The sequence below is a fragment of the Prinia subflava genome, chromosome Z (genome assembly GCF_021018805.1).
Source record: "Prinia subflava isolate CZ2003 ecotype Zambia chromosome Z, Cam_Psub_1.2, whole genome shotgun sequence".
Lineage (NCBI taxonomy): Eukaryota > Metazoa > Chordata > Aves > Passeriformes > Cisticolidae > Prinia > Prinia subflava.
Genome location: NC_086283.1, coordinates 1294217 through 1317179, shown reverse-complemented (window position 1 = coordinate 1317179; position 22963 = coordinate 1294217). Strand labels below are relative to the sequence as shown.

The window sequence follows — 22963 nt, the reverse complement described above, 5'->3', positions numbered from 1 at the left end:
CCAAATACAGAAAGGACAATGCATCAAAGTAAGGAAAAAAATGTTTCTGCATTTTTGTTCATTTTGTTTTTCCCAAAAGAACAAAATCCATGGAACTGCTTTTGGAAAACTATCTTTAGGCATTAGAAGGTTGCCATCTGTTTTCCTTCTCTTCTTTCATCAAAACAAAGCAGACTCACAACACCCCAAGCATCCCCATACTTGCAGATAAAGATAATTCTATATATTCCTATAAATAAGCCTGAAGAGCTTACAACATTGCATCTGGCTGAACAGCCTTCAAATACAAAAATATGTGGAATTCCTTGCTGGGTGCCACCCAGCCCAAGAGTACATCTCAGATTGTGAGCTGAGCACATGAGCTTGGGGCAGTATCTGTGGCCCCTTTGATGCCTTGGGAAGGCTGACCTGAAACAGAGACTGGACAGAGCTAGAGATTAAAGTAGATATTTATTGAAAGGCCTCCAGAATCCACCTTGGGCAGGACAGGAACCTGACCAGGGCTGCACCCAGGGTGGGCTAAGGATGGCCACAAAATGGCTGACCAGTCACAAAATCTTACATTTTTATCAATTTTGTTTCATTTGCATATTGAGGTTTAATTGTCCAATTACAGCTTCAGGTTATTTCTCAGGGTTATGATTCCCTGAGATTCTCCTTGGGGTTGTTGTTCCCCAAGGTAATAAGGGTTCCCCCAGGGTTGCTGTTCCCTGGGAGTTTCCCCTGGGTTGCTGTTCCCAGAGGTAATAAGGTTTTCAGTCTTCTCTTCGCCCTGGGTGTTTCACACCGAAGTCAGAGACGACAAGTTGAGTCCAGCAGTTCGTGTTATCAAGGCTGTTTATTCTTAATTATCTATCAGTTCTTGTCCAGCTTTGCAAGGTGTCCCCAGCAAAGCAGGATACGTGGCTGGACTGGGCGGATCAGAGAGCCCCACACCTTATGTACAGTACCCCTGACCCAACCACTGTCCGAGACGTATTTTTTATTTACAAAATTTTACCAATACCCACAACCTATGCTAACATGTCAGTTCTACTCTAAGCCAATCTCTAAAACCCAACTCAGCACAAGATGGGGGACGAGAGCAAGAACAAGGAGGACAGGGGCCACTCCCGAATTCCTCCATCTTGTCTCTTCAGCCCCATATACTAAGAATCCTAATTTCTATATTTATATTCTATAATAAACCAGCTACTACTTATTTTAAATTCTTAGGATTTGTGATTTTTCCTGCATGTAAGTGTTCACTCCCATGGACAGGAATCAGAGTCAGTGTCCTCCTGGGATCTGTGTGGGTCTAACTGACCCCCCTGTACAGATTCCAGACCCCCCTGTCCAGTCTCCAAACCCTCCTGTACAATCTCCAAACCCCCCAGGGCGGCCAGAGGGATATCCTGGACTCCAACAGTTGTTAGGTTCCATCCTTCTTGCTCCACCTTTCAGTCCATTGTTGTTTATGCTGTTGGGCTGAAAGTTGTCCTTGGTTCTCAGCAGGAAAAGGATTTGTTTTGTCTACCTACTCTGTAAAGAGAGCTTACAAACACTTAATACAAGGCTCAGAACTAACATCACTAGGCAGCACAGAATCTATGAAAGCTAAAGCTTAAGGCACCACCTTTCCCTTATATTCTCAAGCACGCAGAACTGTTGCATTAGAACGTTGGAGGATAAAAGCTTACCTAATTCTTACAAGGTCCATATATAAATTTACTGTCCTTGAATGTGTCTAATCGTCCTTGAAAGTCCTGACACACAGTAACACAGGTGGAACAGGCTGAAAGTCTTCAAAGAACGTTGGTAGATCCTTCTTGGATCCCATGGATATTGTTTAGAGAACTTACATTCTAAGTTCTATATTCATGCAATATTTCAGAGAACTCTCCTTATTAATATGTCACTCTGCTAAGGTCTCCCTTTGACCTCAGAGTTCAGTTCTCCAGCCTCAGAGAATACAGATTAACCTAACTAGATTAAATTGTTTTATCTGGAAATGGGATAGTTCAATGGAATTGAAATTAATTCACTCAAATGTATCTGAGAGAATTTAGCCTGAAGCATGCAGTAATGTGCAAAAATAAGTAATATTTTAATAAAACAAAATAAACTACTTTTTGTGGGAAAGAGAATGTTTAAAAATATTTCAGCATTTTTGTCCCTCTTGGATCATGGCAAAAATCATAAACTTCAGAGGCCAAAAGTTTTTAGACTACTTTAACTCTATATGAGTCTCTATTCCACATGGAGTCTAGTGTCTCTCTGATATTACTGTGTTTGTCCATGGCATGTTAAAAAGTTTACGAATCATTGACCAATATCTGTTCTGGCATTATAAATGGGCATGGCCTTTTCAGCTCAATGTTTGTGTAAGTAGGTATTGTCAGAATGGCTAAAGAAGGTAGTAAACATCAATGCTGGAGTAACCAGAAGATTCACAGTAACACTGAATCAGCTTAGTGAGAAAAACTAGCAAGTCTCATGAGTAAATTGCTAGCAAATATTTCTGCAGAAAGATTCATATGATCTGTTTTGGATTGTTTCTATGAAGAAGCAGTTTCAAGGCCATAGTTCTTTCTAAACAGTAACTAATGATCCACGTATTACAATAATATATATTAGGGGGTTTTTATTGCGACTTAGAGATCTGAACTGAAAATCGGATAAAGATATATCTTTATTTTGTATATTCCTACGTATTACATGACAATAGCAGCAGAGATTCAAATGAGTCATTTGAACACTGTTACTGTTACTAATTAAAGGACAAATTGACTTTTAAAATTCACAAATTCCAAAACAAAATGGAAATTTAATATCTAGTATAAAACTTTAAAAAACATCTGAGTTGATATCACTCTGGAAGTTTAGCACAGATACAAACATATTGCTGTTTTTCTCTACAATTGTCAGTAAAAAACTTTTAAGATTATATAAATATGTTAGCAAAAGAAGAGTTAATCCTTTGGGAACAAAAGTTTCATCTATTATAATGTTTTATTTAAACTTCAACTTGTGTATACCCAAAATTGGACTTAGGCTCCCAAATACAATTCTACATGTAAACAGTAAATTATATAAACAGCTCACTCTTTATTAGCCAAATTGACCATTTTTTTTAGAAACAACCCAAAGTATAAATACTTGTATTTACTATATGTAAATATACATGTATTTTCATGCCTGCATACACACACACGCATGAAAGTGTCCCCAGGTTTGCTGTGGGAACCTTGTCCCTTAATGTACCCTGAATCTGCGTTTGCAAGTTTGAAACCATGGAATTAATCTGGTTTTTATTTATTTATTTTAATATGGTGTATTATAGAATACCCACACAAGAAAAGAAGGAAACTGCTCTCACACGTGCTCCACAGATTTCATGTCCTCAGCTTCTGAAACATTTGAGACTAATAACTTGCTGGCAGGCTCCCAAGGAATTTTAAGGCATCTGTGCCTGTGCTACTTATTTTAAGCTCTGTCTTCCAGTGTTACGAAATCTCAAGCTCTTTTGAGAGCAAACTCTTTTGACTTTCTTAGTAATTCCATTTCATGTGGTTCTGGCTTTCAGGCAGATTCAAGAATGACATAATCGCCTTTTCCCACCCACAGGTTTTGCCCTGCTGCTGTTGGTTACACCCTTCCACGTAATGTGCAACACAAATCTTTGTCCGATTCCCTATGCCCAGAAATGGAAGAGAGCCCAGCAAAGAGGAGTAAAGCACAGTTTCTTGGCTTTCTGTCAATCACCATAATGTGAAAATTCCTCTCAGTTAATATTACTTTAGCTACAGTGCAGTTCCTGTCAGTCCAAAGTCATGCTACTTCGAAAGGATTTGAACCCAGTTTCCCAATAAACTTTACCCCTGTTATTGAAGCAGGTATCTGAAATACAGTAGCAGAGAATAAACAAACTTAAAGTGGTCTTTTTGTATTTTTTACTATAGCATTTATAGAAATGCACTCAAAAAATACAGACTTCTTCATTTTCATTTTAAAAAATGCTAGAACTTAGCTAGTATGCCTTCATGAGAGCTATTGCAATCACATTTTGCATTATTAACAATTTTGGATTATGTACCAAGCTCCACAGCAGTAGGATAAATATAGGGGAAAAGCACTTTCTGGAGTTTGTTATCAATATGAGAGAACTGGAAGCAATCTGTCTCACTGTCCAATCTCACAAAGAGTCTCCTGGCTTACCTGAAGACTACGAGACTGTTCGTACATGAAATATGGCATGCTAACACAGCATGGGCAGTATTTCTTTGCCCCTTGAAAGTCTCTAGAAATTTTGCTTTTTCAGTTACGCTTTTCATGCTTGGTTAGTTAAGTACTGCACAGCATTGTGGCTACTCATGTCTCTTGAATCCAGGACTACTGAGATGCATTTCATAGACAATTGCATTGCTGCTTTAAGAGCTGGCACTGAACTGCCAGGCAAATAAAAAAAAGCATGTGTCATGCTCAAGGAAAAACTAGTCCATATCCTGAAGAAACGGAGAAGAATGCATCAAGTTATCACCATAAAAAATAAATGATCCAGCCTGGAAAGATAACAGATTTCCTTGTCTTTTTTGTCAATGAGCCAATTCTGGAAAAAAATTACAACTGGGCAAAGTGAGGCAGTGACTTGGCATCAGTATGTGCAGTCCAAAGATAGAAGACAGATTTCTCATGGGACCTTGTCACAATCAGCTACATTCACAACTCTGCTGGGCCCTCTCCTAAGTTCAGTGCAGCTGAGAGTCATGCCTTTCTCTCACTCCCAGCAGTGAGGGATAATCTATGTGAACAGGTATCTAGAAGGAGGAAACCTGTGAGATAGGCTGGAAAATGAAACAAACTGATTGTGATGGCCATCATAGAGCGAAATTCACTGCAGCAGAAATTCCATGTGAAATGTATCCTGATGATTATTTCTTTCTCTAGACTGCTCACAGTGCAAGCCAAACTAGTATTTTTGTTTCTGTGATGAAAATTATCTGGCTAATAAGTTACAACAATTTTAAGAAAGGGATAAATAGAAAATCCTGTAAAATTCCATCTTGGTGTTAAAAAGTCCAACGCACTCTAAAACACATTCTCTCGGGGCAATAGTTAAGTTCTAGGAAGATTTAACAAATCGATCTGTCCTTTGCTGACAAAATAAAGTAAAAGATTATTTAGCTGGCTAAGGTCTTAAAATTTTACTAAGTCTTTTTAACTCTGCCTATAATGAGATCTACTTCTTCTAGTAATGCAATTATTGTTAATGGGTTTTCTGATACTAAGAAAGAAAACTGATTTTAGCTGCAGTGGAATTGCAGTTATTTAAAACATTAAATTGACCTATCCACATTAACAGTGACAAGAGACATTTTAGTTTGTCACTAATAACATTCCACAAGCACTTTCAGAATTCTTTCACACCCCATATATTTTTATGATACATGGAGACAAGAGTAGCTACAAAAGTATCCAACTTCTACTATTACCTCATGGCAAAAAGATGATATTTCTCTAGGAAGATGGTAAGAGTTTTTCTAAACAGACAGGTAGAACATGTATGTGATGATAGGCTGTGTCAATTGATATTTTCTTTATGGAGCATTTCAAGGTTAAAAATCTGAAGTGCTTATCCAACCTTCCCTAACAACCATACCGGTGGGAACACTTGGGACAAGTTCTCAGTTACAATCATCACCTCACAGTGGTCAATCTTAAGGGAAACCCAACCTTGAATGGATGGCTAGAGCTGAGCACACAGAATCAACCTTTCCTCTGCTGCATTTAACAACACTCTTGTTAGGAGGTCTGCTTTTTGATAATATTCTTAAAAAATACTGTCAAGAATTTTGCAAAAACAAAACATGTACTTATTTAGCAGCATATTCACACAAAGCTAAAGCTATTTTTTTAAAAATACCCAGTTAATCAACAGACAGAAAATATCAGATCATTCACCCACACATCAGAACAACTTGCATTGAAAAAAATACATTGCAATGAGTGACTCATGATGAATTGTACCCCATACTGGACAAGTAAAAACCGTATTTGTCAAAATAATTGTTATTGTCAAAGCCATGTTCTCCTCAATCTGTGTCTAAAATTCCCTCATGTCCAGTGCAAACACTCCTGCATTTAAAAGAGCTGAATTTAGTTCTCAGATTTCAAAAGATCAAAATAAAATTAAAGAAACCCTTGGAAATGTTGGCATTTCAGTCTATCTAATAAAAGAACAAATTTCTGTACTAGAAATGTTTCAACAAGTGTCATCGATGTTTCAAGTGCTTAAACATATCTTTTCCCAATTAAACTTGCACTAAATCCTCTACTGACTTCCATGAGGGAAGTAAGAGCAATCCAGCCCAATGTACTGAAAATCCTGTTGCTAAAATCCTGTTTCTGAACAGTTTGACAGAAAGAGTGTTCATGGTACCTACATATTACTGCATATTATCATTTGGTTATTTTTCATTTGACTGGTGGCATAGAAGAGACTACACTGTGTTGGGCTGCAGCTGATATTTAAATGTTGCTTTTAAACCATGTAAGATTTCTTAAACTTGGAAGTTTGGGAAAAAATAATGCTATAAATTAAATCAATTTTACCATCAGTTTCTGCCCCATAAAACATTTTTTAAAGACTTTCTTTCAGAAGGGAATAAGACTGTTTCATTCGTTCATGGGCAATACTTTGGCTCCATGTGCATTTATATAAGTAAGAAGAATTTTGGACCTCCTTTCTATTACATCAATAAGCTTTTCAATTCCTTTTCTGCCTCCTTGGCTCTCCCAGTATATTTTGTCAAGGAACAAAGACTGAAGCAACTTCTCACGTAAACGCTGGCTCCTCAAAACTGAAACAGCAGATGCAGGGAATCTGGAAAAGCACAAAGAAATTCATCAGTTTTTGCAGTTACTCTGAATTGCAGTATTTATGTTGTGGTTTAGCAATCAATTGTACAAATATAGGCTGCAACTCAGCAAAGGAAGTCCATGCATGCCTAATCTATGTACCTTTAATTGTACCCTTTACAGCTGTGGGATTACTCATACATTTTTAGATACATCCTGCCAATGTCTTGGACCAGTGATGTATATTCCAGTAGCTTAGTGTCTCATGCTTAAACTGGGAAGAAATTATCAATCCTTTTACAAAATTAATAATTTAAAACTTACTCATTGATTCCTTGTAGTATTTTGAAGTCAAGGTTGTCCTCATTTCTGTCAAAGAAACCCTTATTGTCTATAAAGGCCAAGTGCCTTTGGTCATGCCTTCTCTGAATGATGTGTGTCAGGTTAACGGCATCCTGATCACTGCATTTCAGTTTCAGTCCTTGCTGCATGCAGGAATCCTCCTTGAGAGGTTTGAATCCACAACAATTTCTGTCTAGTCGATTATAGATCTAAAACAAAGTACAGCAGAGTGCCAAATGAAAACAATACCAAAGTATTTGGGGCAGAATGTCACTGTAAGACATTGCTCTCTAACCCAGCTGACAGGAAAGCAACCTCAGGACCAGTGTAATTCAAGACAGTGAAACAGCACTGAAGACCTCATACCTCAGGTACTGCTAAAAGGAATTTCTCAGACTGTGTATTTTATTCATTTTATAGGCATAATCTGTTATGTCAGTAGAAATTCTTGGAATATAATGGAACAATACCATTGTGTAACTGGAATAACAGGATGGTGAATACTTTTTTTTGTTTGTTTGTTTGGGGGGTTTTTTTGTTTTTTTTGTTTTTTTGTTTTTTTGGTTTTTTTGTCAGAAGCTGTTTTGTTTTTTTAAATTTTCTCTGCTGGAGAACAATAGAAATAGCAATGTCTGACACACACAGAGGATCTTCATTTTGTGGAATCTATTAGGCTAACAGTATGCAAAATAACTGAAAAGACTAGTGAGAGGCACAACACTACCATCAAAAGCTATAAAAGGCAAGAACAGTATATTCATAATCACACAGCAGCCTCCCTGCAGTATATACTTTTATGACATGATGGTCTAGACTTTTTCCTATGCAAAACCTCAATCATTCATCACTCAGCACTTAGCTGGAAAGATTATATAAATCTCACCTAACTTTGCTGGTGTAAATATTAGGCATCCCTTTTGACTTGGTTGTTTCTGTTCCCTTTCATAAACAATGACAAGAACAAGACACATCCAGAGCAATGGATGCCATTTTAGGATAACCATCTAATACAGGAAGGATAAATCACTCTAAAGTGCTTCTACCCCTTGAGAGCAGATGAGAGTAAATATTCAACATTGCTACAGCTCTGAGCACACAAATAGGCCTGGACTGCCCTTAGAAGTCTCACCTAGGACTTCCACATGTCCCACCTTTGCCCCTGGGCACAGGAGCCTCCTTTAAGCTCAGGCAGCTCAGGGGTGTGTGGAGGTGTTTTGTTCTGCTTGTTCCTGGATTGTTGGTTGAGGTTCCTGCCTATCAGTCTTGGAGCTGACTTGTCTACGTCTGATGCTCACTGGGCTACAAATGGGGCCTGTGGCTTTCACCATCCTTCCTGCTGGCCTGCCTCTCCTGCTGCTGTTCTAGAGCTGCCTTTGGCTCCAGATCATCTTCCCAGAGAGCAGACCTGCTCCTGCTAACAAGTGCTTAGAGAGTGGAAGTCTGTTCTGGTGCATATAAAACTTAATGAGTAGCTCATCAAAGGTCAAAGGTTTTTTTCTGTCCTTAGTTGTTTACTGTTAACTCTTCAAACTGCTCTAAGCAGAAAGCATTACTATTCACATAAGTCTTCTAAAATTACAACTTTATTTTTGTAACATCCCGGCAAAATGAACCACTAGGATCCCACCTGATGCAGAACTTTGTTGTATGTTGAAATGAAAAGGCCACCTCTTTAATAATCAAATGAAAGTCTGAGAATTTGGGCTGTTTTGATTTTGCTTGGGTTTTTTTATACCTAGTTCTATTTCTAGTTGTATTTATGATAGTGTTTGTTTCCAAATATCAAAATCCTGAGGAAAGGAACAGACTTCTCTTCCTCCTTCTCCTTTCATGAGCAGTCATCTGAAGGCTGTAGAGCCCCTCTTGCTTCCAGTGTTCTCTCTCCTAGGATCTTTAAACAATCCATGCAAAGGTAAAAAGTAAAGCAGAGTCCTTCTAGAAAGGCTCCTTTGATGTAAAGACCCCATTCCTTTGCACTTCTTCACATGCATTAAATAGACAAAGAGATCTTGTTCTTACAGACAACATCTTCATAATATCTTGCACCATTTCAGTGCTAACACATAATGATGAAACACTATGGAACTGATGCATATAGTTCAGCAGAATTTCCTGTCATACATCTATGTACATAAGAGGTCCAAACCCCCAAAATTAAAGAATCCATTTTGCTTGAGTCCTTGCAGGATGCAAGTAAAGGTCATCTACAAGCATTTTATACCTTCCTCCTATGTTTTACAGCATTTGAAACCAGCGATTAGGAAGATCTATTAGAGGTGCTAAACCTATTTTTCTGAGGGAATTATGCTTTACAGAGAATCCTTTTCACATTATTCTTTATTTCTGAATGATTCATGAAGCACAGATTTTATTTTTTAATACAGATCCCTTTCTTGGCATTTTTTTTCTTTTCAAATTTTCATATTCTGCTGCTGATAAACCTTGAGAGCACACAGATAAAATTGTAGTCTTTAAGAACTATGACAGTCACTTTCACTTTTTGGAACGCATGTTCTTGTCTGGTAGGCAACTGGAGATATAAATCACTCTGATACCAGCTATTAATACAAGAGTAATTTGTCTCCTGTCATGCGAAGATCAATCCTGTTGTATCTTATTTTAACCAAACACTCCTTCTGAATAATAGAACAGCAGATTTATCATTCATTAGTTGCTGCTCTACTCCTTCTTTAATAAGTCACTGTCTATGGTGTTTTTTTAAAATAAGGAAAAACTATCCACTACAACTGTTACCTTGATCCAGATTGCAGCTCACCAAAACCACTTCAGTCACCTCTTGGGGCTGGGGAGGTGCAGGAAGGACCACAGAGTAAACAGAGATTTACAGTTGTGAACACAGTCAAGATCTCTGTTTGGAGAAACAAGGAGTGAAGGAGAAACAGAACACCTTCCTCAAGGTGAAATAAATCAAGGCAAAAGCCTTTGCTTCCTCTTTAAAAAGAAATGAGTCAGTTAGGTTTCCTGCCTGATTATAAGCTGCATTTTGGATATTTTAACCATAATAAATAACCAGAAATAATTTCAAACCATGCAAATACCTTTCTTTCCCATGTAAAAAAAATGAAATACACTAAAATTACTTTTTCTAAAAATCCTGTTTGCTAACATGACTTATGAGGCAAATAGTTGTGTTCAGTAAACATTTTACCTGCAACAGAAAATCGAAGAGTGCCATCTTGGACCATTCGTGATGATGAATTTCAGTACAGCCCCACTCAGCTTTGGGAACTTTACCATTCTGCCAGCATTTCTTCTTCAATAGCTGCTGATATTGTCCCCATGTTAACCTCACTGAAGAATGGGTACTACTATCTGTTGGACTCAGAGTGGAATCCCAGAGAATAACAGGACAGGCTTGACCACCTGAAAAAAAGAAAAATTATCATTATTATAGCACAATACTGTCAGTTTTATAGAATGTTCTTTAGACATTGCCTTAGTAATTATATCATTTTGCAAATCTGGCAGGAGAACCAGCCAGGGACTAATATCTTGACATTCTTTTGTTAACGTGATCTTATCCTACATCCATAACCAGCTACCACAGGCATGGAAGCATAGGCATAAATGCCTTCAATATATGGAAAACTTTCTTTGTTTGAAGCAAGAGATTAATGTACAAACCATATACTAAACCAAACTATTAAAAAGTTTCTAGGTAGGTTAAAAGCCTACAATGCCTGTGAATCAACAATGTAATTTCCCCATGATTCCCTCTGATCAGTGAACTGCTGATTTTCAAGAGATGGAAACTTATGTTAAAGGGGTTTTCTTTGCATAATAGACATAGAGACACCACAAATTCTATATTCAAAGTGGATTTGTTTTGTTATTTTTAGTATTTTTAACCTACAGTGTATTACTCCACAGCTCTGAAAGGATATATCAGGATACTAGAGACTGTGAGTTTAGCATGAATAAAAAACTCCACAGATTTGGGGGTTTTTACCTAGATATGAGATCCATTTAGTATAGCAGATATTTTAGCCAAATTCTTTAGTTCCTCTGTGTAAAGAATATTCTTCTCTTCCCTGAAACTAAGACAGAGGACTTCTCTTTGGTGAATTCTAGTGTTCAGCTTCACCATGAGAATAAACCTCATCCAAGAACTTAAAATGAGCTTTTCCAGTATAAGAACTGACAAATATATTTCACATAACATCAAGGAACAAGCATATCTATCTTATTAGGAAACTCTCCTTTATTCCTGATGCAATGCTACTGCTGCTTAAACTGCTAAGGACCCATGACTGTCTGTGGCTTGTACACATTAAAACAAAGAAATCCTTTATATTTTAGGGTGTGTAGACAGAAGATCAAAATATGTCTTAGTGCAGAGAGGAAGAACCATTTAACTGCAAAGTTTAACTGCTGTTTACTAAAAATTGTTGGAACACATATAAAGCTTTAAAAATTATTCATATTTATCTTGAAGTCCACTGAACTTAGCCTACACTATTGCACAATTTATTGCATAGTTAAGTGCAGCCTAAATTGTCTCTTTGTCTTCCATGTGCCCATGCTGACAGAGACAGATCTGCAAAAAAGCTTTTAGAAACACATGAAGGCAAGAGGTCCAGGCCACCTTCTTCAGAAGCAAACCAGACAGAAAATAGCCCATGGAAAACAGGTATCAGTGCCAACAGTGAGGTAAAAGCTGCCAATGTCAATGCTCCATTTGTAAGCAGCCAGGACTGTAAAAAACAATCTCCACACAACTGAATCAAAAAGCAACTTGTTCAAAGGATGCTGACCGTTGTAAAACAACAGGTAAGAAGTTATCTTTGCCTGTACCTGGGCACTGAAACCTGCAAAGTTCCATCTCCCATTCACCAAGCATGATAGACAGGTCCCACATGCATGCAGCCCAAGAGAAAAGCCGACTCCTTTCCAAACCAGAATTCTGATCTTCTCTCCGCCACTGCTTGCACATACAAAGTAGTCCTTCCAAAGCCAAGCCAACCCAACAACCCACCATCTCTTTAACTTCCCTCCCAGTTGCCTAGTGTTTCCTTAGAAACACAGAATGTGTCTTTCCATTAGGAACATCAATCGCTCTTTCTTTATGATCAGTATACCTTTATATCAGCACATTCCACACTCTCCTTCACTGAAAAAATTAGCTGAGTACTCCTGAAAATCAGGCTTCTCCTCTACAGAGGTGCCTAATAAGTATTTAGGTAACTTATTTGGGAAATTCTACCCATTTCTCCATCTCTCTCACTCTGGCTCTATCCCCTACGTTGTAGATGACTTTATCCAAGCTAGGTCAGCTATGGGCTAGACTCTTTTCCAACAAAGTTGGAGAAAGTCTATCTAAACATTGAAAATTCTCACACACACAAAAAAGGACAGCTTTCCTCAGGACCAAATGTGATCTATTCTTTTTATATCTCCAGTAACAACTTATGTAACTATTCATGAATTCTTTCACAAAACAAATACATCAACAGTTTCCAAGAAAACAAACATCTCCTGTCTACTCAAAAAGGACATCATAAACAATAGTAATATAAATACTTGAAAACTATGAATAATATCATGCCAGTATCCATTAAGATACAAAAACATTTTTAAAAGACTAAGGTGAAATACAGGAAATGTTTGCATTTCAAAGGAAATGGGAGCAGAAAAGATGATCCAAAAAACCCTAAATCTTTCTACTCTGTAATATAAATTGGATTACAGGAATATGAAACAGCAGCTTCAGTAAAGAACTGTGAAATTTTTGACACTTGCAAGAAAAACATGAAGATGCTGAATTAACATAGATAAGGGATCTGATTCATAGCTGCATGAATTGGCATGACTCCAATGAAATCAGTGGAGCTTTTCTGACTCAAGCCTCATGAGGACAGGGCTGAAGTTACCTGAACAGTGAAGAGACCTACAAGCACAACTGGGAAGGTTGAGTACATTTCAGAAAAAACCCAGTGTATTCTGTATGTGCTTCTTTCCTAGCTAGCTTTACATATTAAGACAGAGGGTTACTGCTTTTCTATTGCTGCAGCTGCACTGCATTGAATCTCGCCCAGAGCTGATTGGCTTAATTTTATTTTTATCTGCCATTTTAAATCTATATATCTACTTAACTTTCTAAAGGCAATCTTCAAAATTGCATAGGAAAGATTTTTCAAAACTCATGCTGAAACCATCTTCCTGTTAATTCATACGCATTTCTGAACATCAAAACATTTCTAAAAATGTCTCAGCTAAGTTGAATAAACTAGCACAGATGAAACCTCAGGCTGCTGAGATTAGACCACCTCAAGGTACTCAAACTGCTTCATGTGCTGCTGGGTGATATATCACTGCACAGATTCTTTAACACAGGCATCATCTTAGATTTCCACACCCCACATCATTTTGAAAATAAACTGCATGCTTCTGAACTTCATGTGGTTAGGAAACACATTTTGCTGTTGCAAACATTACTCTCATCTTACATACCTCATATCTCCTCTGACTTATAGTTACAGCACTTTTTCTAACTTCGTTGAAAGAAAATATTTTCAAACATGTCCAGAAGATCAACACTAAAACCAGAAAATCTTTCATGAGGTAGTTAAAACCCTTTCCCAAACTCACTATTGTTTATGGTAAGGCAGTGCATCTCATCACTGCCACATCTGCAAGAAGAGTTTAGTTGTCCATGTATTAGCAAGAAAGGATAATTTAGTGTGGAAAATTAGAGGGACCCGCATACAAAGCATCATTTGGAAAGTTTAAGTTTTTAGGGAAAATATAAGGAACAGAAGCCAAAAGCAGAGAGAAGTTAGAGCATTTATTTTTCTTTCATCCCTATGTACCTCATTGTAATGTTCTGTCCTGTGCTCATACAAATGTCAGTATTAAGGAACGCATGAAATGTGTGTTAGTCTCTCTCTGGACTATGGACTGCATTACTGCTTGTACATTAACTTCTCTACCCAATAGAATACTGGAAATATGCCTCTCGTACCCCTTTGAGAGGTACAGCACTATGTGGAAGTATTTTAAAGCATTCTGAATGCATAAAGCAGTGTTAGGTTTTTATTCTTTGTCCTGACATTGGTGATTCATACTGCATAATTTTTGATGGGATGGCAAGAGCAGGCTGATAGCACACAGAGAAAAACTAGGACACCTTTTATGATTATGCAGAGGCCAATAAAGCAAAACAAGTGCAACCAGTGGAGTCATCGTGTCATTCACCTATTTGTACTAAACCAACTGTGAAAGTGTTACTCAAAGGAAGAGTTCCTTGCATGTTTAGGGAAAAAAGGGGATTCTGGATAAATAGTGGATTGAGTACACAAGTGCTTATTATTCTCAGTTTAGTCAGACTCAGGATATAAGAAAACCAGAGGGGAAGAGAAATAGCCATCAGCACGCAGTAGTTCAGTCCCTCAGCAAGTGTGCAACAAACTGCATAGCAACAGCTATTGTATCAAAAGCTGAACAAAGAACCCAGCCTCATTAACAAAGAGCCCAGCCTCATTAACAAAGAGCCCAGCCTCATTGCTACTATCCAAGGAGCCAGAGCACTATCCTTACAGCTGTCAGCTGAGACAGAACAGCCAGCCCATGAACTCCAGCTGTAGCTCAAGCCTAACAAATACTGCCACTGTCCCACCCCACAAATGCAGTTGCTGAGCTGGAGGCCAGATGTACTCATTTAACTCAGCTCCTGTGCAAAGGTCATTAAGGTAGGGCTGTGACAAGCAAGCAAGGTCAACTATATCTCTTCTATTCCTCAGGTTAAGGTTATAAATAATGAAGTTTCTTAGTGCTGTAGTATTAATGTGACCATCCCAAAACTCAGACACATAAGGGTCAGCCTTCATTTATTCCACAATAGACACAATTTTATGACTATTTCTTGGTGTTTTACAGGCCTGTTCATTTTTATAGATGTTTGGAGACATTTTGCACATCTCATAGGCAGCGATGGAAGTAATGAATGACTGCTTGTGTATGCACAAAATCATGCTCTTCTAGACTGTTATGTCCAGCTCAAAGGGGCTTTTCCTACATACACTACTCAGGCTTTTTACATTCAGTCAATTCATTGTAAAAGTATGAAAGAAAGAGTTACCATACCTGATTTTTCCATCCATGATGGATGATGGAAAAATTAGACACGCCACAAAAAAAAATCAGTTAACACTTAAAAGGGTTCACAATTAACCAAGGAAGACGAGGGCAGCAGACAGGGAACTTGAATACAGTATTTTGCTAGACTTTAAATAAAGTCAGTGTCAGATGTGTGGGAATAAGGGAAGTAGACCTGTAAAGGGATTTACTAAGCAGTTCTTTGAAACTGCTTTTGACAAAATGAATGACAGTTTTGAAAAGCCCATTTTTTAAGATTTTAATGCTACATCAAACATGTCTTGTTGGATCACATCACAACTGAGGCAAGCTAAAGGGATATGTCGGGGAGAGAGATATGTCAGCCCAGAAATAGTGTACATTCATACACACATGCACAGTCTCTAATCCTGCATTGCTTGCTTTCCCATGTGAAATAACTGATTCACACAAGCCACTCTGTAGAAAATTTTAGAGCCCACCAGTTTAACTTAAACACATATAGGTCCTTTAAATGAGCTAATTGCTCATATTATTTTTAAGAATTATATTTTTGCTCATTTTCCTAACACAGATTTTTCACACTATGCCAGACATAAGCACGTAAAGACCTCAAGTGGCTATTAGGCATCTGAGTTCCAGCATATTTCCAGGCTAAAGAAATCATGAGACAAGGTGCAGTCACTGTTCCAAGGGCTCTGCTCAGCCTTTAGCTGGAAAAAATGAAGTGAGACCAAAATAGTGTTATTTTTCTTCTCATCACCTAGCAACACTCCTCTTGCAATAGGAACTGAGCCAGTTATGAGGAAAAGAAAATTAGAGGGCAGAATGACACGCTCTGCCCCAGACAGTCCAGAACATACTGCAAGGTGACAGACACTGAGCAACACAATGCACAATTAGCCTAATAGCAGTTTTCCGAGGTTTGCAGTCTGTCATCTCTGCAGCCACACTGTGCAGAGTTCCCCCAACTGAACTACCTTAATGCCTTATGACAGCTCTGTAGCAATAGATCTTGCTCCTAAAAATAAAATAGGCATAATGTATCTTCCATGCTCCGCAAGTATGAATAATATTCAGAAGCTTCGAAACTTGTTGTTCCTAGAGATTCATTCCCATTGTTGTACAGGCTGCCAAAGGGAAGGTTTACAAAGCAGGAAGACACTGGAGATCACGAGGTTGTCTTCCTGCTGTCAGACTTAAAAAAATCATTCTAGCATTACTTTTCTTTTTAAGAAATGCAGACTGTTATAAAAATATTCAGTATAAGCTGATTTCAAAGAAAGAAATGAACAGCAAAAACACAGCTAGATACTTCTGCAATGATTCACTAAAATGCAACATAGTCCTTTTGGATTTGTGACTGTACAAAAATAGGACTTATACTGAAGACATATTTAAGAAGGTAGCAATTTTAAAGTAGACTTCTAACTTATATTACATGTCTGAATTCTATCTTTAATTTCACTAAAGGTTAAAAATCAAATTTTTAACTGGAAACTCCATAATAATCATGTAACAGGCATATTGGGATATTTGGCTAATATATAGATGTGTGTAGTGAACTTCAGAATGTACAGCAGAATTCACTGAAATGTAGCTTATTTGGGTTTTAACTACCAGAGGAAAGGTAAGTACTTTTTAAAAAAACTTTCCGTTTCTAAGGGGATTAGTGCCATGAAACAAGATTCAAGCTTCTGTAGGCAGGTTCCCTACCTCTCTGAGCAGATTATCTGACCCCATTCCTACCCCATTCTCCACCCAAGAGATGAACTTTTGTGACAAGTTCAGACAGTGTTTTATTAAAGTTGATTCTAAAAGAGATGAATTTTATTTTAAAAAATCGGAAATATCTATTGAATCAGAGATTCTGGAATCTGTTTCTACCAGTTTCACTGCAGACAGTCTGTACAATGTCATGCAATCTACAGATAGCTCTTTCTCTTTTTTCTTGTTCCAGACTCGTGTGAGGGAACTGTTACTGCCCACAGCAACTCTATATTTGCTGCAAACTTTGGGGTATTCATCCTTTGGACAGGATAACTGTGCTGCAGAAGTTACACACAGACTAGCTTTATTTCCCTGACTAACAATGGGGTTAGTCCTCAGGCTTGCAGGAATTAAAGGGAGTGGCTGCTGCTGCCCCATGGCTAATGTGGAGCAGAAAGGAAAACTCTGCACCCCACCTTCAAGCTGAAAACCACATGAATGTGTTACCTTGGAAGAACTCTGATCTCCTGCTTACAGAAGGTAAGCTCCTGTTTAGCCCCAAGATCCTGTCCAAATGAAAGGCAAACACCTCACTCATGTCGAGAGGTCTTTTGACAATTCCGCAGCGTCCTTGGTTACAAGCAGCTCCCGCAGTGCTGGGACCTCTTGCAAATACTACCACGGCTGCTTTGTGCGAAGGTGCTTCTTGAAGGCTCTCTATGGGAGAATCTGCCAGCATGCGCATGTTTAGGATGTCATCTTTGCTCATCCATGATGGGGGGTTCTCACTGTAAATCCTGATATTGCTTTCCTCAGGCTGGAGCTGTGCCTTTACAGCTCCAGAAATCCTCCCAGGCCTCTGGAGACCTCTCTCCCTGATAGCCATTCCTTTATGCCTGTTTTCATCCAGTTTGTACTTTCTTGCCTCCAGAGCAACCGCTGCTCCCATTGTGCCTTCAGCATGTGTGGCCCTCCCTGGCTGTTGGGCAAAGGCCTCTTCCCAGCCCATAAAAGTGGCTTTTGGAAAGTGCTGCCCATAGGACAAAGGGGTTGCAGTTTTCTTCCTGCGCTTTGGCTTCACTGTGCCTCTGATGTTGGCAGGCTTGCTGCGCTTGGACCGCAGGGTGATATAAACTACATTGGGTGGCAGCAAGGTCCCACTTCTACCAAGCTGGGGTTCATGGAAATTGGGTGGTGACAGGGTGCCATCCAGTGGGATGCCCAGAAAAGGAGTTTGAGCTGCATCTTGGAGACTCCTGGAACTGATCTTTTGATGTCCTCCTCTGAGCTGAGGTAAAACATGACCCACTTGGCTGACAAGGAATCCCAAGTAGATCACACAGGCAGCGCCCACTAGCAGATTCCTCCTTGTCCTTGGGCGCCTGCAAGTCCAGAGCCTCAATACTCGTGAGGGCCACAGGCAGCAAATAAACAAGTTTTTGATTTTACTTGGCTGATCAAAAGGGGTCATTTCTCTAGTGAATCCACATGATGAAAACAGCATAAAGTCTTCTGTACATTCCAGCCAGGATGATGATGCATGATTTCCCTTCCCCAATTTCTGTTTCTCCTTTTCCAAGTAGCTTCCAGCATGGGTGATGGACAGAGGCTATTGATATGACTGGGAAAGTGGTCAGCATTAAGGATGCTGACACTCCACCTTCCCAAACTGTTAAATTCTTATCAGCCACCACAGGGGAAGTGATTGGCTTCAGGGAATGAATGGAGCCAGCTGCGTAAGCAAAGTTTACTGACTTGTACTCTAAAAGATCTATGTATCTTCTTTGTAAACTGCAAAAAGAAAATAGTAGCATTTCCTTTCATTACTCACACATAGCATCTGTAGCTCTATATTTTTCAGAGAAAAGAAATTCTAGATGAGACAGTATGCATGTAGGAATTTGTCAGGATACATCTTTTGCTTTCTCATTACAGTATAAATCAAACATCAAAACCCTTAAATCCAGGCTCAATTTTCAATCTCAGCTGGATGTATTCCAGCATTAGAAGGAATGCCTGTCAAACCCAGATCATTATCTTTTTCATATAAGAAAAAGTCTTCACTAAACCTCATGTTATGGAAATGCTGTAACTGAACCAAATATGAATCAGTGACTAGTAGTTAAATATGTACACATTTACTAATATAAAATATATTAGCAGTGCCAAATTTCCCTAGTTGACTATGAATATAGCTCCCATAATTCATAAACACACATTAAAATTGAATGATGGTTAATCCTCTTCACTCTTGTGAAGCCATAAAAAGAATCTAGCTATAGTTTTTAAAATAAAACGACAGTGGCTTATATATCTTTTCCAAGAAACAAAAAATAAGCACACATTCTATGTATTGCTATAAAAATAAAATTTCTTACCTATTCAGCTTGACACCTCCTTTGTTCTGGTAAACTCCTTAGATTAATAAAAGTAACTGAGTAAAAGCTGGCATCTAGTATATATTTCACTTTAAAGTATGGTTCACATTTAGGTATTTCATTGCAAGCTAAGAACTGTTGAGAAGCTAACTTTACTGAGAGGTGCTTGCATATGAACTGCTATAAACTTACACGAACCTCACATTATAAAAAAAACCAAACCAAACAAACCCCACACACAAAACCACAGCAACTTCTATTTTAAATTCTGTAATGAAAAGTCCTGTGAGGTATGCGCCTTTCAAAAGTGCATTCCATCTATTTCTAACTCCTGAGGGCCCTCTAGTGCACTGCATCCAAATGTACTAAAGAAATTCCCTTCCCTGCATTTATTTTTGGGGGGGTTTTTTGGAGTTTGAAATACTGCTCTCTCCGTGGATTTTAGAACTTTTGGGAATCGTATATTGTTGTGATGAGAAGTCAAAAAAAAACATAGCCACTTTTAAAATGCTATTAATCTGGAACTAAACAGCTCAGGAATGTCTCCTGTTTGCGCTTTCTGAGCAAGGCATAGCATAGTCCCTCTACAGCTGGAAAAGTTGGGGCAGACAGAAGTTAAGGGCAACCCTCTGTCATCTGACTCCTTTCCTAGTCTAAGTATAAAATAATAAAATGTGTATGTTCACTGTAATCCAAAGAACAGAGATATTTTCTTCTCCATAGCTAATACTAAAGGAGAATAGACAATTAAGAAGTTTGTTTATGTTTCATATCGATCCAATATGAATTTATAAAACTTTGTGGGTGTATTTTTTCCACAAGCCATCACTTATGCTTACTTTTTGTCTAAGTATATACTGTCAAGTTAAAATTTCAGTATCTGTGCCCATTACCAGTAAGAGTCTTCCTGTCACATGTTTTTCCCAAATCTGAGTCTTTGGAGGAATTGACTTGTAAGAAATCTCTTAACACTTCAGTTGCTCTCTCTGTCTTTTTTTCGTTCAAATTTGACTGATGGGACATATCCCAAACAAAGACAATTTATTAAAAGCTCCGGACAAGTTGCTTGAGTTGGAAATGCATCGCAATGCAACAGTTGTTTTCAAGTATCCAGCTCCTGCATGTACATAGCACCATGATAATATTATTATAATTTACAACCAAGTAGCACCAAAGCATTGTACATTCCAGTTACTAACAGCTCTCCTCTGCTACAACAATTCTCTGAAATTCTCTGTAATCTATGTAATTTTTCTGCTACTCTTCAAAGATTATCCAGAGGAAATTATAAAAGGATGTGCGTGAGTTCTTCACATCTCATTTCATTTTTAGCCTTGAAATCGTAATGTGGTGTATACACCAATGTACAGTGTTGACAGCTCGGATTTTCTGAGGCTTTCCAGATGTGATAATAGCAATGGTATTTCCTATATTTCTCATGTTCAGAAGAGAGAACTCAGGTAGTGGTATGTTCTTTGGAGTGGATGGTGGTAGAAAATCAACTAAAAAGAATAGAGTATCTTGTTAGTTTCACAGATGTTTGCCTCTAATTTTGGATTTTTAAAAGGCAAAATATGAAGTAACTTTTTTTTATTTCAGCCCTGTGGTGTACAGCTCCAGTGCCCTGAAAGATACCATAAACAACAAAGAATGAAATGACTAATGGAGTTCTCTGGGGAAAAAAAAAATTAAAAAAGGAAAAAAAAAAAAAAAGGAAAAAAAAAGTGTGCTTCATAAGAAACAAAGGAAAAGGGTTTTTGTTCAGGTGGTTACTATTCTTCTTTCAGAATCATTCTAACCCAAAGCTGCAGGAAAGCACTAAAGGGCACTACTAACCTGAAACAGTACTTTTTCTGTGGTCATAAAATATTCAAGACATACATTCAGAACAGCAGTTGTTTGACCAAATTCTGGCCAAAATTATTTCACTTTGCTACCTACAGCTAGCCTGTAATATCTGTCAGATTTTGTATCTGTTCCTTGCTCTAATCTGCTCTGTGATTTTGCCATCTGCATCCATTAAATTCAGCTTTTCATGACATTTCTTCATATACCCATATGTCATGGTCAGTGTTGTCCCTTCCTAAGGTTAGGATTACAAGAACATAAAAACTAATATAGAAAAATAGCAGTGAATGGATAAGGGGGATTAAAGAAGTATTTTCTAGTCCTTCACAGACCTAGGTATAGTATCGAAATGTGAATGAATAGCTGGATTAACTATTTGCAATTATTTCCTTTTTTTTTTTTTTTTTTTTTTTTTTTTTTTTTTTTTTTTTTTTTTTTGCTTTGCTTTGGTTTTCATTTAACTTTGAAATTCACCTTCACCTATACCTGCATTTGAAGAGATTTTCTGCTGGTTCTAGACAAGCTGCAGAATCTGAAGCAGCTGGTGGCCTGCACTGCTCCTAGCAGGAGGTCTCTGGCTAATTTGCAGAGACAGGTGGAGTGTGCAAATGCCCGCCTGTCACGAGGCCCAGCATTTTGACTTCTCTTTATCCCTGGGCACCTGAAAGGATGTAGTTACAGACTAGGATCCTGATCCTTAACGTGTGTGCTCCTGCTTTCTATGTGCAGGCACTTCAATGTAAAAGGTTAACACTTTTCCTACCACTTTTTTTCTGAATAAAATAACCCAACACATATACTTGCACTGCCTTTAGAAATTTTTTTTTTGTGGGCTACCTTTGTGATCATGATATGGAACATTATTTCTCTATGCACTATAGCCCTACTGTTTCCATAGAGATGTTCTGCTATTCATCTCTAAATGACATATGGACAGACATTTATGTTAAAATGATTGATAAATGGTGCATTCCTAGCTTTACTGAATCCATACTGACAGCTTATTTTCCAGAGAAACAACGTAAGCTCTTATTATGGATAACGTAGGTTTGATTTGCAAAATATGAAGCATTATTTTAGAAGGCTTGTGCTGTGTTTCTAAGGAGATCAATTTGGGCTGCCATCTGGAAACTGTACTTCAAGAGTACAGACAGAAATGTTTGCTTCGTGACTAAACATGCTGACTAATAGTCTGTGCTTTAACTGGTCCGAATCAAATCCTTACAGGGAAATCTGCAAAGATCACTTCTTGACACCATGTAAAAGATTTTTTTTCCTACATGATTTTGGTTGCCAAAAACACACAGGCCTCCAAACCAACAGGTGGTAATTTTTCTGCTTAAGAAAAATAAAAACCTGGATGCCCTGGGCAGGCTCGGTGGTTTCTTGCCTTGCTGTGCCCCACAGGGCCAGCAGCTGTTGCATGGCCTCGAAATGTCCCTGCTTTCCCTGAGATGCCTGCTCTCCTCTGCCGGTGCCCGCAGCGCCAGCCCTGCCTCCTGGCAGCAGCCAGGGAGACCTCAGGAGCGAGAGGAGCTGCAGGGAGGCCATGCTGTCCCCTCTGCAAGCAGCCCCACCTTGGAACCATGTCTGTGTTCCTGGGCAAGTGCTGCCAAAACTCGGGTGCCCCTTCTGGAGCACAAGTCCTGTTTAACCCGGAGGAGGCTCAGGGGAGACCTTACTGCTCCCTACAACCACCTGAACCGATGTTGTAGCCAGGTGGGGGCTGGCCTCTTCCCCCAAGCAACAGGATG

General features: G+C 38.5%; 1 protein-coding gene across 1 annotated transcript; it reads right to left on the bottom strand.

The window, feature by feature from the left end:
• Positions 1 to 2653: 2653 nt before the first annotated feature.
• Positions 2654 to 19679, bottom strand: GASK1B (golgi associated kinase 1B). The gene is made up of 5 exons (XM_063422787.1): positions 19362 to 19679; positions 17491 to 18774; positions 10349 to 10563; positions 7162 to 7388; positions 2654 to 6862 (listed from the first exon to the last, which is right to left on the bottom strand). Exons 2-5 carry the CDS (start codon positions 18485 to 18487, stop codon positions 6655 to 6657), a joined length of 1647 nt encoding a protein of 548 aa, XP_063278857.1. The 5' UTR covers positions 18488 to 18774; positions 19362 to 19679; the 3' UTR covers positions 2654 to 6654.
• Positions 19680 to 22963: the final 3284 nt, after the last annotated feature.

Excerpts from the sequence above, each read along its gene's own strand:
- GASK1B (XM_063422787.1), bottom strand. The coding sequence starts at position 18,487 with ATGCTGTTTTCATCATGTGGATTCACTAGAGAAATGACCCCTTTTGAT. Across the intron at positions 7,389-10,348 it reads TCTTCGATTTTCTGTTGCAG|ATCTATAATCGACTAGACAG; the intron begins GTAAAATGTTTA and ends ACTTTGTTTTAG. Across the intron at positions 6,863-7,161 it reads ATACTACAAGGAATCAATGA|ATTCCCTGCATCTGCTGTTT; the intron begins GTAAGTTTTAAA and ends GTGCTTTTCCAG.